Source organism: Vitis vinifera, chromosome 8, assembly GCF_030704535.1.
Source record: "Vitis vinifera cultivar Pinot Noir 40024 chromosome 8, ASM3070453v1".
Classification (NCBI taxonomy): Eukaryota; Viridiplantae; Streptophyta; class Magnoliopsida; order Vitales; family Vitaceae; genus Vitis; species Vitis vinifera.
In genome coordinates, this window is record NC_081812.1 from 20514719 (window position 1) to 20534056 (window position 19338).

A 19338-nucleotide genomic window follows, 5' to 3' on the forward strand; every position below is an offset into this window, starting at 1 on the left:
CGCGTTTCGCGACGTTTCCACTCAAATCAAAACGTTTTTAATAAAAATGTCTTCTTTCCAAAGAATCAGATATCAAATATTTTTCTAAAAAGCACTATAAAACATTTTTAACAAAATTAAAATATTTTCAAAATTCTGTTAAATATCCAATTTATTTTCAAAAAGCTAAAAACATGCATTAGAATCATTCACTCGAGCTGCCTAACATCCCAAGGAGGAGAATGGATAGACTGCTGTACTTTAAAAAATGGATGTTGAATTATTCCATTTACTTTGCATCATGTGTTTGATTTTGATGATCCCTTAAACAACCATTCTCAATTACACCACCTTTAGATGCATTTTTACTTTTAGCCTTAAATCTCAGGCCACTATTGTGAAAATCGCCCCCTTTATACACATCTCCTTGGAGTTTTTTTATTTTTATTTTTAATCACATCCAAGCCAGTTGTCTAAATAGCTCTACAATCATAAGGACAAATTACATCGATCACAGCTAGCATACAATTAGCTTACAGAAACCAATACCAAAACAGGGTCAGATTATATACAAGCCTTCTGCAACCAAGCTACGGAATGAAAACATTCCCCAGTCCTCCTGCCTTCAAGAGGGTCTTCTTCAATCAGACCTGGACCCCTATCCTTTGAGCAACCTGCATCAATCAACACAATACAATTATTAATCATATATATCAAATTTGAACTCATTAGCATATTATGTTTTCATCATTTAATCAACTGAAATTCAATTGCGATAAATCCACTCCATAAGTTCCAAACTGGATGATAACATTGCCCAAAGCCAAAAGGTTGGCAAAGCGCTAAAATAAAATAGAGGATGTTATGAGAACCTTTCACATCCATCTTCCTAAAAAAGGCATTGTTCATTTCCTCAAAATGTCTTTTGATACCTAAGTATGCCTGTGTATGGGCACCTCTAAATGAGTTGAGTAACCATACAGGATGCACATGGGTTATGTGCTATAGAATCCATACCCTAAAGATTCTTCACTCCTGAAATGCGTTTATTGAAACAGCACTCATTGTGCTCTATCATAAACATAGTACTATAGCTGTGCTCATACCAAGTTTGTGCTCTACTCAAAATAGCCAGAACACAGTCACTTCAAGCTTTAAGTTGTTTGAAGAGGTCAACAAGAACATGCATGTGACTGAGTTCCTTAGCAAGAAAAGAAGTGTGGATCATAAGTACCTCCTTGAAGGAGTAGACATCACTTCCCCAGAGCCAAGCATCACATCCTGCATCTCTGGCACCCCATATATCATTCCTCCGGTCATCTCCTACATGAACAACCTCCTCTGGTTTTACTCCCAACAACTCACAAGCTTTTAGAAATATTGTAGGATTTGGCTTCTCTGCTTCAACCTGTTTTCCAAGAGAGAGAGGGACAAGCATTTTTAAACAACAGCAAAAAAGGTAGGAAATAATTGCTCACTTTAAGCTGACACTGTCATGAATCCATCATTGTAAAAATTGAGGGAGAAAAAAATCACTTACTTCAGCTGACACTGCCACAGCATCAAACCAGTGATTGCAATTCAATGCCTGCAGAACGGGTCTTAATCGAGTATCAAAGTTTGATACAACAGCCAATTTTACACCCGCTTTTCTAAGAGACATGAATACTCTCTCTGCCTCAGGATCACAGAGGTGCCAAGCCTTTGGACAGAAAAAATTGAATAAAATTAAAACTAAATACAGTAAAAGGATTCCAGATGCATTTCAGAAGTAGATACTGTTGATTAGCCTTCTGGAAGAATTTCCTTGCTTTTGGACCAAAAATCAAAGCAATTATTTCCATCAAAATCAAGACAAATATTTCCAAAATATGAACCAACCATTGCCCTAACATAAAGAACCTGACCTCTTCAGTAGTATAGTAGTGGTAAAGTTCCTCAAAGTACTGAGTATCTGAACAGCCAGTGGAAAAGCTGACTATGTATTGCCAGAAGGGTCTTCCATCATTCACATATCTGCAATAAAAATGAATTCTGGCTTCATAAAAGGGTCATAATTCTGACCTGAAGGAAAAGAAATTCTCACCAGATCTGACTCAAAGAACCTCGGGTTTTTGCAGTTGAAGCAATAGAATGAAAAGGGCAGATGTATTTTGAGTTATTTAAAAGCTACTCCACATTGTGTTGGATATTGTTATGAAGACTGAAGAATTAAGGGCAGCAAGTGTACATATCTGCTAAACCTTGAGGTAATAACTAATATAAAATATTTATTCTTACTCCTCTTACATCTATAACAAGTCATGAACACAACAAGAAGGCTTAACTAGCAGGAGGCAGATTCTTTTTCTTTTCATGAATCAAGGAAGGCAGATTGGTTCAGATTCAAACTCAATACCATTTGACCACAAACTTGTAGATGTAAGTCATGTGCAAAAACCACAAAACAAAAAACAAAATCATGATGAGAAAAAGGCAATTTCTTGAAAGCTTAAACAACTTCATTTATGAAATACATATGCATACAAATTAGATCCTAAGAAAAGTAATGGTTTTATTTCAAATTCCATGGAAAAAAAAAAAAGGAAAAAAACCAAACCAACAAACAAACTGAACAGCTTCATTTATTATCATTTTCACCAAAAACTTTACTAAATTTCATATGGTTACGGAAAACCCATTCCCACAAACTGTGCGCATAATAATTGTAGAAAATCTGATGATACTTGATCTCAGACTTCATTGCACTTGCACCCCTCTCCCCACCACCATGTAATTTTTTAGACACTCTTGTTTTATTATCACTTATATAGTTTGACAATCAAAAGTAATTAATCACAGACTTCATTAACCTGAAATTTCTTAAATTCTCTACTCTAACGAAGTTAGTTGGTTAGCATTCATATTTTCTGATTAAGTGTTAAGACTTGAAGACCATGAAAATTCTTTTCGACTAAAAGGAGAGCAAGCTGACCTATATAAGTCATGAACCCTGTATGCTACCTAATCAGAACTCAAAAATCAAGCATAAAGGAATGAGGATTACAGATTACATGACTTCAATAAATGAGAATGAATTCAGAACACCATTGTATAGTGATCACGTATAAATCACATTAGGACCCATTTACTTTCTATCTGTGTGTGTGTATATATATATATTTATATATATTATGAGTAAAGCAAAAGTGTATTATAAACAAAAAACAACAAAACAGTGCTCCAAAGTACACAGGAAGTATACAACGAATGTTTAAGAGCGCAAACAAAATGAGAGGAACCAACAAAAAAATACGGCCCCCTCGAAATGAACCCACCAAATCCACAAAATATACAACCGAAGAAGAACCAAAAACTAAAAACAACCTAGACCAATCCCATATATTACAAAGGAAACTGTAAATGTTATTTCCTCTGTAATCTTTGGGTGTAGGCAAAGGGATTTATTGTTTCCGGCCCCTTTTCCATGGTGGATTTTGTAGATTAGTTGGGCCTTGTTTGAGGGATGTTGTTCTTTTTGGTCCCCTGCTCTTTTTTTAGGTGTCCTTTGTATACTTCTTATGTACTTTGAGGCGCTTTTTTGGAGTGTCTTGTTTTTAATATATTGCTATTTACGCATCAAAAAAATAATATTATTAATAGCACAAAGCAAAAAGGGTGCACCAAAGTACACATATAGTCTACAAAAGGTGCTAAAATAAAGAAGAAAAAGGAGAAAGAAACCAAAGGGAAAAGAAAAAAAAAAGACATATTTCTTTATCAAGGCAAAGAACCTTTACAAAAAACACAGAATAGACACAATAATTAAATAACGAGTATAGAAAAGTTAGATTGATTGTCTCACACACCATAATTCATGGGCAAGTTAGCTTATCCATGGCATCATTTGGAGACCAGTGGCAGCACTATCTCTATGGCCTATTTTTAGGAGCAAGCCATCAAACCTTTGATTGTCTCACATCAAAATTCATCTCCACACAAGCATTCTAGAGCCTGAACCAGCATTGTATTCCTAAAACAATAATACCCACTAAAATACTATTCGAGTGTCACAAAAATGCTTGGATCAACAGTTGATACTTTGAGGGATGGTGGAAGATTTGGTAAACTTGCCATAAAAGTACCACAAAATACAAATAATAATACTAATCCCACTCTTAACATAATAAAATTATCAATTAATGAGGCATGGCCTGGTTAGCCCTTTAGAAATAAATATTTTTCTCTATCTCAAACTCAGACACTTGAACATATTAAGAAACAATTTTTTCACAAACATTTTCAGAAATAAATCTTTCAGCTGCATACTCTTTTAAACTATGACAACTCAAACATCTTAAGAAATAAATCTTTCTGCTTCCCAAATCTAGCATTAAACAAGATGTTTGAAGCTGATCCAGATGTGATTAGAGGCATAAATTTAGGCTATGTTTGGTTCTCAAAAAATTTGAGGAAAAGAAAAAAAAGAAGAAAAGGAAATGAAAGAAAAAATGAAGGAAAATTAAAAATAGATTGAAAGTCAATAAATTATTTTTATATGCTACTTCAAACTTATTTCACTTATTTTAACCTTCCCATATAAAGATTAAATAATTTTTAAAAAATGTATAAATTTTTAATTAATCTTAATTATATTTGATTTTTTTTTTTCCATAGATAATCAAATATGATAAAATCATTTTTCCTCGGTACAGGAACCAAACATAAGTTACCATGTATAATATTTTTTTTCTTGCTATTTGCGCAGAATTTCATTATGTTGTGGAATGACGCAGACCCCAAAATCATATATGAAAATTTCACTGGATGAGTTTTCCTGAATCAAGAATTCGAACAAACGTAAATATGGAAATTTCCGAATAATAATCTTGGAAAAAGAAAAGAAGGGGGGGAAAATTAAAATCACCTGAGTCGAGATCTACCCCAGGGCTGTGCATAAGCCCTTCTGTATCTGTTTAATATCTCGGTTTCCGAATACTCCACCCCATATTTCTCACCAATCTTTCTATAGATCTGCAATAAGTACCCATATTTCGTGTGATAACTCTGAAAACAGGGCTCTGAATTTTCTGTTTAGTTTTTGCCTTTTGGGAAAGAATGAGGAAAAGTGAAAGGAAAATTGACAAGAGATAGCATGTTTAAGAAGACTTTTCCTTTATTCTTTCCCAAGAACCAAACACATGCGCAGGAAGAGAGAGAGGAAAAAAGGGGAACGAGAAGAGTCCATCCCCGAGAAGAAAAACCCAAAAACATCAGCACAAAAACCGAAAATGCAAACCTGATCATGCAAACACATGGCTAAGCACCCGTATTTTGTGTGACAACACTGAAATTATCTGTTTGCTTTTGGGAAAGAATGAAGAAAAAATGAAAGGAAAATTTGCAAGACATGGCTTGTTCAGGAAGACTTTTCCTTAATTCTTTCCCAAGAACCAAACACATGCGCTAGAAGAGAAAGAGAAAAAGAAAAAAAAAAAAAAAAGTGGAAAGAGACGAGTCTATTCCCAGGAAGAAAAAACCCAAAAACAACTGCACAAAAGTCGAAAATGCAAACCTGAGCCATGGGCTGTGAGGGAACAAGAAGAGTACCGACGGCATCAACCAAGAGAGCCTTGTGAGTTATCTCTCCGTACAGAGCTTTTCTATACTCCTCGTAATCTTTCAGTCCCAAAACCTCAAACCCACCCAAACCCAGTCTGGACTCGTTCGAAGCCACGGCCGCAGAAGAAGAATAACAGCGAAAATGGCCTATTCCCCCAAATGGGTCGTCCAGAATCCTCCGAGAAAAGCCATTGGCACAAGGCCCAGTTCTGAGACAAGCTGTTTTCTCTATGAGACAATTTAGAACCCTAGATGCCTTCGTCCTAGAAGCCATTAGAGCCATCTCCGTGCTTCATTTGATGTGAGCACTTCAATGCCTCCCTCTTTAAAACTCTCTCTCTCTCCCTCTATTAACTTATTTGATTTTGATTTCTATTCTGAGCTATGAGAGCCTAATGACCTGAAAACGGAGGGTCGCTTTTGCAAATTTATATTGACCACGGGATTTTCGTAGTATTACGACTTTGGCCCCTGTGGAGCATCTTCAATTTTTTCTTAACCTTTTAAGAAACGAAAATCGTTGCAAGACCTTAACACTAATGTAAAAGTAAGGCCTGTTTGGTAATTCTTTTTGAAAACACTCAAACTCCTTTCTTTGCATTGGAGTATTAAAAGCCCGGCAGTGACCTAAGCCACTTTTAGCCGGCTATTTTGCTTTTGCTTTCCAGCCGATAAGCTTATGCATTTCAAGTGATAAAAGTTGGAGTTTCAGGCAAGTAAGCGAACGAGATGAAGAACTAACTTCAATATAATAAGAGAGAGATGTTTTGAATAGCCTAGTGCTAATTTTGTACTAGAATCATTGATGAAAATATTGATAATTATGAGATATAGTACTCAATTATATTAAAGATGAATATTAAAAAAAATATAGATAAAAAATTATTAAAATATTAATAAAAACCTTAAAAATAATATACTAAACAAGGGATTTTAAAATTATTTTATTAATATATATATATATATAATATAATTAATCAAATAATAATATCGGGTCCATAAAAAAATAAAAATTTATTAAATTATATCAAATATTATTAGACAATAATATTATGATATTTTATTATAATATAATTTATTTTAAAATTATAATTTATTAATTTTAATAGTATTAAATAATATAAAATAAATAATGATATATGTATATTTTTTAAATATTTATATTTTTATATTTAATTAATATATAAATTATATAGAAAACTGTTAAAAATTTATAATGATAGGTCTTATATTTTTAGTGATTAATTAAATAAAATTTTAAAATAAAATAATAATTATTAATTTGTTTGTTAAAATTATTTTTTAATATTTTGTTTTGTGATAGTTGTATTATATATTTATTTGGTGCTTAAGGCAGGCCGGTGGTTGAGGATGCATTTGTTTTGGGTTTGGGCGGACCGAAATCGTCAATAAATCGATAAAAATCCCATACCGTCGATACACGAAATTTTCCGAAATTTTGATCCATGCCCGGGATAGACTTGCTCGCCCTTTGACCTGACCTTCTAACATGGCAAGAATCCGGTATAATCGGTCTTAGCTTTGACTTGTAATACGAAAACTCTAAACGCCTAACCCTATTACCATAGGAGGAAGATGTTTTTTAAATTAAAATATGTTTTAAAAATAATTTTTATTTTTAATTATTAATTTTATATAAAATATCTAAAAAAAACAAGTAAAAATAATAAAATAATAATTAAAATATATTATTTAAAAACATTTTATAATAAAAAATATATTTTTAATTATTAAATATGTTTTCTTTTTTTTCATTTAAATAACTAAAAATTATTATTAAAAATAATTACCAAATATATTCTAAATAATTTTTAGGTTAAAAATCATTGTAGCTTTGTAAATTCGAATTACAGGTCAGGTGTTTTTGTAATAAAGCAGAAAAAAATGTGTATTTAATATTCATTCAGTCCATCTGATTCAACAAAGAAAGCAGACAGCAAAGAAAAGATGTGCTGATGTGGCAGATGGAGAAGTTGGTGAAGCCCACGTCATCAAATTCATTAACGATCAAATGACATGGGACCCACTTTCATCTCGAATACAAACAAACCTGTCTCTCTTATCTTCTTTCGGTTATCTGCCCACGTGGCGTTAAGCTCGAAGCAAAAGACGAAACAGGCGCTGAGTTTCTCATTTTTTTAAATCTTAGACATTTTATTTTTTATGCGCTGAATCCCTTGCCGATGACGATGGCGAGCAAAAAGACAGAGTATTTTACTAATTTCCAAATAAAAAGGTTCAAATATTTTATTAAAAAACAATATAATTAAATAATCCAATAACCTCCCATATTCTTTATTTTATTATTTATATTTTTAATAATATTATTTTTACCCGTCTCCTAATATCTAAAAACTGTAATTTTTGTGAACACAAACCCAATCATGTTTATAAAAATATGAATTAAATATTATTTTTAAGAAACCGAACCAACTATCATATTCTCAATAATATGAACTAAATGTCTTGTTCTAAAAATACGAATTAAATATAATTTATAAGAAAAACATACTAACTATCCTATTTATGTTGTGTTCTAAAAAACACAATCACATATAAATAAAAGGGAATAATTTTTGTCATAGCCAATAATAAAAACCGATTCATCTTTATTATTAAAAGTTATTGGAAAATAATATGTGTATTATTAATAATTATAAATATTTAAAAGCATTTTAAAAGAAGAAAACTAAAAATTAATGTACTCACATGTCTAGATTTATTTACCTTTTTAATTAAAATGTTTTTATTTTTTTTCTTATAAGAATAATATTTTTTTTTTAAATTGAAATAATGAAGGGTGTTTATATAAATAATTATTATTTTTAATTAAAAGTACAGGTAAAATTCGATTTATCAATTGTTTTAAAATATATAACATAATTTAATACGTGTATTATATTATTGAATGATTGATAGAATCAATCACGCAGAGGTGGAAATGGTGATGTGGGCTGGAGGCCCAATGATTGCCACACAAATTAAAATTATGAATTCATAGTCAGCTGTCAATTCCGATTCCCACAGAAATTGAATTGAGTCCACAGGAGTGTCTGAGGATGGAAATCCTAAAGAGAAGGTTGAGGTGGTGAGCGAATGGCGTGATCAGCGAATCAATGTGGCAGGGCGCGACATTTTCACAAATGTGGATGAGGCACCACGAAACAGGGGCCCACTGTATAAGACCTGATGCTGCCAAGGAAATGGACCGGTAGGTGATGAGTGGGCCCAAACTCATAACTATCAAGGCCGTAGTGGGCCCATACTACCGTTTGGGAACACGTTTTTGACAACAAATAGTGTTTTTAAAAGTAATTTTAGTTATATATATTTTTATTAATAACTAAAATGTATATTTTAAACTCCTTTAAATTACAATAAGCATAAAAGACTATTATAATATTTGGATTTTTAAAAACTATTCTTCAAAATTGTTTTCCAAATAGACCTTTAACAATAAAAAAAATGTTTTATATTTTTAATAATAGAAAATATAGTATTTTTACTTGTTTTTTATGATTATTTTAATAAATAATTACATAAAGATGTGGAATTATTAAATATAAAAAGTATTTTTAAAATATATTTAAAAATATTAAAAACATTTTAAGTTTCTAAATAAACTTTTATTTTATAAATATAAAGAACAATTTTTAAAAACAAAATTTCAAAATTGTTTTCGCTGTTGTAATAGTTTCAACAAAATGTTTGATTGATGAACGCCCATTCCAAGCGAGCCATGTGGGACTCTTATCTCCTCGTCTCTGCTTTTGACCGAAATGATCGCTCTTAGCCATGGCCAAGAAGTAAAAGCAAAGTGAGGACCACCCTCGACCCAGTGCCTGTCGACAGCTGTTTTGGTATCAACCAACCAACATACTACTCTCGAATGAAAGCGTATTCCACTCATAAAGGCATGTTGTTTTCTAAAATCAAAATAAATATTCATATTGAAAATGTAGCAGAATTGCTTCTTTTTCTCGGACATATTCTCGTACAAAAAGCAAGGACATGTTCTTCTTGCATTACACGATAGAGTGGCGGGATTTTTAGTGGTTGGAAGTAGTGGAAAATACTTGAGAGGCTTCTCCCGTTCTTCCAGGAAATTGCGAAACCAATGGCACCAAACATAGATTCACTAGTGGCCCCGCAGAGAACTTGCTTCAAACGGAATCTGGATAAGATAAACACCTCATCCTTGCTTCAATCATTTCAACGATTTTATCTCACTCGTAGTTGAAGATTGGCTATTTTCGGATAATGTTTGGTTACAGGGAAAACGTGAAGGACAGGACGAAAATGTACCAAGAAAAATATTTTTCATCTAATGTTTATCATGTAATATCTATAAAATAATAATAATAATAATAATAATATTAATTTATGTTAATTAATATACGATTTTAAGCATCTTTTAAAACTTATATTTAATATGATATTTTTTTCATCATACAAGTATTATATTATCCTTCTAAACAAATAAAGTTTTAATTGATAATTAAAATTTCAGTTAAAAAATAAGTGATAACTAAAGCTTTAATTTAAAAATGATGTGTCAGTTGAAAGTTACAACTTTATTTTTAAAATGAAGTTTTAATTGATAAGTGAGGTTTTAGTTTAAAATTAAAAAATAATAATAATTATATGACTCTACATGACAATTAAAAAATAATTTTAAATATAAATTTGATAAAATGATTAATTTTATTTATTTATTTTTCATAAAGGGGCTATTTGAACCATTAACAACATGCAATTTTTTATTTATTTTTATCTCGACCATTTCATAAATAGTAAAAGAAAATAAAAAAAAAATGTAATTTTTCCTCACCCTCACCTCTTCTTACTTTTTTTTTTTTTTTTCCCCACAAAGATCAAACAGTTCAAAGCTTTTGTTTTTAGAAAGAAAGACAGAGATTAATAATACGAAAATGAATGCAGTAACCAAGTCAGTCGTCCCAACATGCGATGGTCACTGCACATCCAATTCTATACATATGCCATTGCAACTTTAGTCAAAGATTCTTTCATGCATGCATGTTTATAAACTCACTTTTCATGTCTGCATTTCATATTTTCCCACACAAGGCGTGGTTACGGATCCAATCCATAGACTCCCATCTCTCTCGTACACTTCACTGATAGAACTGATCCATCCATTTCCATTCTTGGGCTCGAAGATTTCCAGTACTTCGCCTTCCTCACTCAGCCTCACTGCAAACCCAGTCTTTCTCCACTTGGAGAAAAACGAAAGAAAACCGTGGGGAAATGGAAGCTTAAGCAAAGTTCTCCCTATCCAAGGATATGAAAGAAACCACTCCACAAGCTTTCCTTTCCTTGAATGCATTCCCACCCAGAACTCCCCTTTGCTGTTCCTTTTGATGTTATCCGGGAACCCAGGGAGTAGAGTGAAAACTTCAACAGTCCCAGCTTTAGATGTTTGAAGCCAAAATCTTAGAATTCTGCAGCGGGAAGTCTCTGAAAGTAGAATGAAATCGCCATTTTTGCTCAACGCTACTCCATTTGGAAACCCTAGACTCCGGAGAAGAACTGTTACTTGTTTGCTTTCTGGCTCATATTTCATTAATCTTCCTGTGTTATCTCCACTGATTATCGCAGCCACAAAATTCCTGTACATTTGTCAACGTATGTTTTTCTCTTGTTAAGCCTAAAAAAAAGGAAAGAAAGAAAAGGAATTTTGCATGAAAAAATTCCCAATCTTCTTTGAACAACTTGCTTGGGCTGGTCATAATGTTCAGTTCCCAAGCCTCGGTTGCTAAGTGGGCCCAGCAAACTTCACCCCTCTTCATGGGCCCAATGGCCCATTGAGATGTAGTTTACGTGGGCCTGACCCACTTTCCAACCCATTTAACATACCTCCTTTGGTAGCGTGAGCTGCTGTCGCTGAAATATACCGCTCCGTTTGTTTGATGGATATCCACCCCGTTGCTGAAACCGAAAGGAGTGCCTTGGGCTTCGGAAGCAACTGTAGATGCAAGCCCGCCATTGGGGCCCACAACGAGAAGGCCCATATAAGCGTCCGCAATGTAGAGTTCACCGGTGAGCTCGCTGAAACTCAGGCCCAATGGGCGCCCGCAAATGTGCTCCAAGGGCACGTGATCCCGGGATCCTCTACACCCTTCTCTGCTCACAAAATCGTGAGAATGGTTTTCGTATTTGATTTCACAATATAAATATAAAAAATAAATAAATAAAATTAAAATTATTTAATCTTATTATAATAGACAGAATAAATATAAAAAAATAATTTATTAAATTTAAACACTTTTTCATTTTTTTATTTTCTTTCAAATTTGTTAGGGACTAGACATAGTCTAATTAACCAAAACAAAGATCAAATCATTTATTTATTAATTGAATTATAAATAATCAAATATCAGTAATATCTAAAATAGTAATAATATTATTTTTCTGATTAATAATATCTTTCCATTCCTTCAGGAAAGAAAGGATGGAACGTAGGTGTATAAAGTGTGGGATGGATACGTTTTGGTATTTCAAGAGGAATAAGGCAATGTCCTATCAAATTGGTTCTTTTGCAATATAAGTCGGTACGTGTCTCTGTTCCCCCAACCACCTTTTTGTTTTCTCCAACACCAAATTGATGACAATTTGGCAATGCAGTGTTTTTGAATGGCGGGTGACCTTCATGCGACCGATGGTAACCGCCCCTTTATTCAAAATAATTTTTAATTTCATTGGTTTAATTTTTAAAATTATATTAAATAAATATATTTTACAAATAATTAAAATATTATAATTTATTATATTAAAAACATTTTTATTTTTATTATTTATTATATTAAAAATAAAAAATAATTAATTTTATACATACGACCACAACATAAGACGATAAGATTTTAAAAAAAATCTCAAATCCACTTTTAACCCTTTTATTTAAATTTCAAAATGGTACTATCAAATCGGAATAAGATTTGATGGATACCCAACAAAACCCACCCATTCACCCGCCTATTACCATCACTACATTGTATCAATGCATGTTGATTGCCATGTTAGTGGTTGCTCCAAATCACTTAAACCTTAAATTGCACCATATTATCACATTTCGGCAAAATCTACGTTGATCATGAATTTATGATAAGAAAGGACGCACCTCTTTGAAGACGTCGTTGCAAAATCCACCCACCTCTCTTCATTTTCCTCCCACTTGATTATCCGGCCGTCTGATACGCCGGTGTAGGGTCCGCCGCCAACAGAGTCGAACGCCAAACTCTCCGGCCCAATTGCACCCGGAGTTGGAATTGGAATAACCGCATCTTTCTGGTTTGAGAATTTCTCGGAATCAAACTCCGGAGAAGACAAACTCGTACGCTTGCCGGCGATTAAGGCAGTGATTAGAAAAGCTGCAGCTGCAGCTGCGGCGAGGAGGAGCTTCGAGCTCATGGCCATGGACTCCAATCGGAGAAGTAGGAGTTTATGAATGACATATAATTACATACATTTCTCCATATATAAGAGAAAAAAAAGATGCGGCAAGTGAGGCGTTGTTTTCGGGGATCTGGGCGTTATTTTCTTGGGCAATGATTCTAGGAAAAGTGGCAATTGGTTTTATCAAATGTTGTCATAGTGGGTCACTAACTTTGATTTCTTAGCTAGTAGTTAGTGGATTAGACAATTAATAAATAAATTATACATATTTCAAGTGGTAGTTAGTGGATTAGACAATTAATAAATAAATTATCAGGCCGTTGCCGAACTTAAAAAACCCAGCACTAAAAATCTTGGTTCTTATCATATATGTGTGGACCGTGTGGTGTTCGAGTTTTAACAGTAGAGCGAGGGTACGGCACTGGAGAGGGAGGTCATAATCAATTGCAATTTTTATCGTTTTATTTCTGTTATTCCACGTGGGAATAGTGCAGGGATATTTTTTATTTACGGAGATCTGCCACGATTCATCTCAATCATGCATGTTGCTCGTATTGCAATGTATGCGATGGCAAAAAATAATTTTTGATTTTTATAGCACCAAAGTTTATTTAGGGACCTGAAATAATTTTAATATATTTTTAATATTTTTAAATATGTTTTAAGAATAATTATATAATTATTTCTTAAAACAAACATAAAAAAATTGAAAGTATTATAAAACATAAGATTTTGTCAGATTACGGGAACTTGTGGATAATCATCCACATTGATGTATATCTCTTTATCGCTCTTTATAAAAGGAAGATATGAAAATCTATTCTATTTTATTTTTCCTATATTCTAATTTGTCTTTCTTGTTTTCTTCTCCTTTCATTTTATAATTTTACAACACGTTATTAGCACGAATAAAAAAAATACGTTATTCTCTTTAGATAAATAGAAAGACATTCTTTCTTCAAATAAATAGAAATATTTTATCTCTTCTTTCTTGCAAAAAGGTATTTGATAAACTTATATCATGATTTTATACTTTATCGTCATTTGAATCTCTATTTTCACTTATTTTATTTGAATACATAAATTTGTACAATCCCTATAACTATAAGTTATTGGATAAATTATAAATTATAGGGTAAATTCATAACCAGAAGTTATGAAAAATATGTGCAATCTCTTTAACAAAAAATTATGGGAAAAATTATAAAATTACAAATAGATGACTAGAAGTTATATATATAATCCCTAATTATTTATTTTTAATTATACGATATAACTAAACAATATTATAGCTAAAAGCTATAAAGTAAATAAATAAATAAATAAATGTTCATAGTCTGAAATTATATACAAATTTATATATAAACAGTTCATAGCCTGAAACTATGTACAAATTTAAATATTTTATTATTCTGACAAAATAATCATGGCCTGAAGCTATGAAAGATATTAACTTTTAACTTCTTGTAATTTTATTATGTAACTAGAAGTTATACATAAATAGTTCATAGCCTGAAGCTATGTACAAATTTTCATATTTTCTTGTTTTTGACAAAATGATCATAATTCAAAGTTATAAAAAATATTGACTTTTAATTTTTTATTTTGTACTCACTTATTTTTTACAACAAGAATTATGGAAAACAATTTTTATTAACAATAATTTTATAGCCAGAAACTATGTATACAAATTCCAATTCTCTTGTATAACCAGAAGTTATTCAAAACAAACTTATTAATAAATCTTGGAGCTATGAACAAATAAAGAAATCAAACATCCTTGTAGGATCGCACAAAAACATTGATTTTCCTTCGTTATCATCTCCATGAAGGTTTAACAAAAAATGAGCTTTTGATGAGAAATCATCAGTCTCATCCAACTAGATCTGAATCATTCCCTGAAGTGAATGCAATATTGTCCCAAACTCATGGGTGATGACGAGGACGTGGTCGTGGAAGAAATCCCTGATACCATGGTTCTCATAGTAATAATTCACCAAATTCTCAAAAAAAGAAAGCCTCATTACACCACCAGAAGTGGAATAATACTAAGGTAAAACAAAAAAATGGGAAGTGTTTACAAAATAAACCTCCTAAAAACCATGAGAATAAATGTTATAGATGTGGTATGAAGGGGCATTGGTTACATACCTGTCGTATGCCCATACATTTGGTCGACTTTTACCAAGCATCAATAAAAGGAAAGGAAGTTGAAATGAACTTCATTGGTAGTGATGGCCAAGTGGATATAACTCATTTAGATGTTTCACATTTCTTCGAGAATCCTAATGGGAAAATTGACCATCTAATTAGTGATGTAAATGTTTGTTATGATTAAATGTTATGTTTTTATTTAGTTTTTCACAAATAGGTTTATTTTGTTATCATCTTTGAACACATTGTTTATTGTTCATCTTTTATAGTTTATTTCACATTTTATCATTTTAATGAGACAATTTTCTCGCCGTTAAGGGGAGATAAGCTAGTTCCAAAAGAACGACATGAAATTATTTGGAACGCATTGACTTATCTTGATCCTCGTACAAATCAATGTGAACTAAAAGTTCAAAAGATCATTCATTTGCAAAATATTTCAAATCAATTACCAAATGCTTTCATTGATACAAATAAAGTAACAAAGTCATATATCCCGGTTACAAATACTCCAACACGGATTGATGTCCCTGTAGGACAATTAACAAATGAATTTAAGATACACCTAAAGTGTGGTAGACTTGTCGGCTTAAAGGATGTAACTCCCCGAAAGAGGAGAACCTAAGAAAAACTTAATACTCTAAAAGAGACTATCAAAATGATTGATCAGTTTAAAATTGATAAATCTATAGCCCCAGAAGATGCACAAATAATGTAGAAAACCCTTGAAGAGACACATATTGAACAAGAAGCCCTTGAAGGGGCACATATTGAATGAGAAGCCCCCGAAGAGGCACAGGTACCTGAAAATTGATGAGATCTCAATTATTTGCTTACATATAGAGAAAAAAGATGATTAAAATACTTTTGTCATTGACAATATATTTTATTTCCAAATAGTTATTAACATCATAAGAAATGATGAGGATCCCAAAGTAAAAACTATGAATGAATGTCAACACATAAAATATTGGCCAAAATGGAAAGAATACATAAAAAAAAAAAAAAAAAACTCATTATAAAAATGAGAAGTATTTGGACCTATAGTCAAGACACCCAAAGTTGTTAAACTTGTTGGATATAAATGAAATCACGAGATATAAAACATGACTCATAGCTCAAGGTTTCCCGTAGAAACCTAGTATTGACTACGAAGAAACATATTTTCCTATGATGGACACAACCATATTTAGATATCTAATTTGTTTAACAGTCTTAGAAGGACTGGATTTGCGTTTCATGGATGTCGTTATTGCATATATACATGGATCTTTAGATAATGACATACATATATGAAAATCCCTAAAGGATTTCAAATGCTTGAAGCAAAACATTGTAGCATATACTCAATTAAGCTATAAAGATTCTTGTATAGATTAAAGTAATCTGGAAACATGTGGTACAATCGTCTTAGCGAATATTTGCTAAAAGAAATGGTATGTGAATAACCCTATATGCCCATGCATTTTCATTAAGAAATAAGAAACCGTATTTACAATTATTGCAGTGTACGTTGATGAATTAAATCTTGTTGGAACTCTTGAAGAGCTCACAAGAACAACAAATTGCTTGAAAAAAGAATTTGAGATAAAAGATCTTAGAAAAACAAAATTTTGTCTCAGCCTGCAGATTGAGCATTTTCTAAATGGAGTTTTAGTACATCAATCAACATACATTAAGAAAGTTTTGAATCATTTTATATGGATAAAACGCATCATTTAAGTTCTCCAATGGTTGTCCGATCACTTGATGTGAAAAATGACTCATTTGGTCCTTGCGAAAAAAGATGAAGAATTACTTGGTCATAAAGTACCATATCTTAGTGCTATTAGTGCACTTATATATCTTGCCAATTGTACATGTTCAAACATTTCTTTTTCTATCAATTTATTAGCAAGATACAGTTCCGCTCCAACTCGAAGACATTGGAGTGGTATCAAACATATATTGCGTTATCTTTGCGGAATTACTGATATGGGCCTATTTTATCCAAGAGAATCAAAACAATAATTGATTGGATATACAGATGCAGTATATATTTCAAATCCACATAAAGGTAGGTCACAAACAGGGTATGTGTTTAATTACAATGGTACTGTTATTTCATGGAAAACTGTCAAACAAACAATGGTGGTCACATCATCAAATCATTTAGAAATACTAACAATTCATGAAGCAAGTAATGAATGTGTATGGCTAAGGTCAATTATCCAACATATTCAAAAAACATGTGGACTACCTTCCATCAGAGGCAATGCAACCAAGTTACATGAAGATAATGTTGTTTGTATTGCACAAATTAAATAAGGATTCATAAAATGTTCGGTCATGCAATAATCTAGTAGATTTATTCACAAAGGCGTTACCTTCGACCACATTGAAAAGTTAAGGTATGAAATTGGAATGTGAATATTGAGAGATCTTCCATTTGAAATATTGAAGAAATCATAATCATTTTACATGAGGGGGAGAATGATAACTGCACTCTTTTTTCTTTTGTCCAGGTTTTGTCCCATTAGGTTTTACTGGCAAGGTTTTTAACGAGACAATTGTAATAATCCAAAAGAATATTGCACTATTTTTCCTTCACTAGGGTTTTTCCTAGTAAGGTTTTAATGAAGCATACTGTTATGATCATCCAAGGGAGAGTGTTATAAAATATGAGATTTTGTCGAATTATGGGAACTTGTGGATGATCATCCACTTTGATGTATATCTCTTTGTGACTCCTTATAAAAGGGAGATACCTCTAATGAAAATCTATTCTATTTTCTTCCCACATTCTAATTTATCTTTCTTGTTTTCTTCTTCTTTCACTTTATAATTTTACAACAAAAAACAATAAAAAATAAGTAAAATATGTTATCCGAAAACACCATATTTTTTATTCTTAAAAATTAAAAATATAAAAACAGCTTTTGGTTATCTGACATATTTTGTATGTCTTTTGTTTTGAATAACAGAAAACCGTTTTAAAAAATAGTTATCAAATAAGTTCTTAATTTCTTCGACCTTCTAATATTTGGGGTTTGGATAATATTTTCCTAATCTAAAAATACATTCATTTGATTCCTCCAGGTAAATAAACTTAATAACTTAAAAGTGACTTAATGATTTAATTTGAGTAATTAAGCAGATTAAATATATTTGATAAAATATTTTAATGGTATGACTTAAAATAAAAAAAAAAATAAATAAAAATAAAAATAATTAACTTGTGTTTAAATCCATATCTTCATTTTATTTTTTTACTCTCATTAATCTTAATTACTCTCACGATTGAATTTAAATTATTAAGTAACAAGTATGAAGTTTTACAAAACACCGCTTAAAGTACTTAACTTAAAACTCATTATTTATTTGTTATTTAAAGTATTAAAATTGTTTAGTAAAGTTAACTCAAAATTTATTTTAAATCATCAAAGTGACATATTTACTTTTATTAATTTTAACTAATATTTATTTTTATTATTTTTAAGTGATAATTTATTTATATTAAGAATAATTCAACTTAATATCGATTTAAGTCGAGTAACAAATATTAATTTTTACTAAACATCTCTATATTATCATTCATTTATAAGGAAATGTATGAACACAAACATATAAATTATTGTGAAATGACAATGCCTGAAGTGAAAATTTCTACTAAAATTATGAACCCAATAGAATTTTGATTTTTTTTTTTTAAAGGTTAGTTTCATTAACATTCCATCAAGGGTACTATAAATATCTAAAATCACCTTTAAAAAAATTTATTAACAAGATATATTTATAGGGGTATTAATTATCGAAATTCAGAAAATTGTTAATGATCAAGTGTATTTACACGTTAGAAAAATGGAAATTCAAAAGACATTATATGCGCCTCCCCAGCAATTAACTATGAATAGTGATGACTCATTTAATTTTATTGATTATAAAATTCTCAATTTTCTTATTTATATATTTGTTCACATAATTGAAATTCTATTTATTTATTTTATTTAAAATATCTTCACAATTTTATATCATTTATTTAAAGTATCACACATCCGCAAAGGTTTACACAGGGAGCCAAATAATCAAAACTGAGGAGTGATGAATAATTGGATTGAACAATGCCTTATGGAAAGCCTCGGACGCCCCCGTTCTTTGGAACGGAAGTTCAGCATACAAGAACAGGTAAAC

The 19338-nt window shown here is 31.3% G+C and overlaps 2 protein-coding genes across 3 annotated transcripts; both read right to left on the minus strand.

Annotated features, from left to right (window-relative positions):
* Window positions 1–374: 374 nt before the first annotated feature.
* On the minus strand, window positions 375–6337 carry LOC100253858 (uncharacterized). Of its 2 annotated transcripts, XM_002273488.5 has the most exons (6): window positions 5534–6337; window positions 4886–4992; window positions 1887–1995; window positions 1520–1681; window positions 1214–1387; window positions 375–653 (listed from the first exon to the last, which is right to left on the minus strand). In XM_002273488.5, exons 1-6 carry the CDS (start codon window positions 5861–5863, stop codon window positions 624–626), a joined length of 912 nt encoding a protein of 303 aa, XP_002273524.1. In that variant the 5' UTR covers window positions 5864–6337; the 3' UTR covers window positions 375–623. The 2 variants fall into 2 exon arrangements, with proteins under 2 accessions (XP_002273524.1, XP_059595217.1); XM_059739234.1 differs by lacking the exon at window positions 375–653 and having other exon boundaries at window positions 727–1387; window positions 5534–5980.
* Window positions 6338–10483: 4146 nt separating this feature from the next.
* On the minus strand, window positions 10484–13248 carry LOC100247001 (protein STRICTOSIDINE SYNTHASE-LIKE 2). The gene is made up of 3 exons (XM_002267287.5): window positions 12740–13248; window positions 11479–11745; window positions 10484–11231 (listed from the first exon to the last, which is right to left on the minus strand). Exons 1-3 carry the CDS (start codon window positions 13033–13035, stop codon window positions 10658–10660), a joined length of 1137 nt encoding a protein of 378 aa, XP_002267323.1. The 5' UTR covers window positions 13036–13248; the 3' UTR covers window positions 10484–10657.
* Between the last annotated feature and the right edge of the window lie 6090 nt (window positions 13249–19338).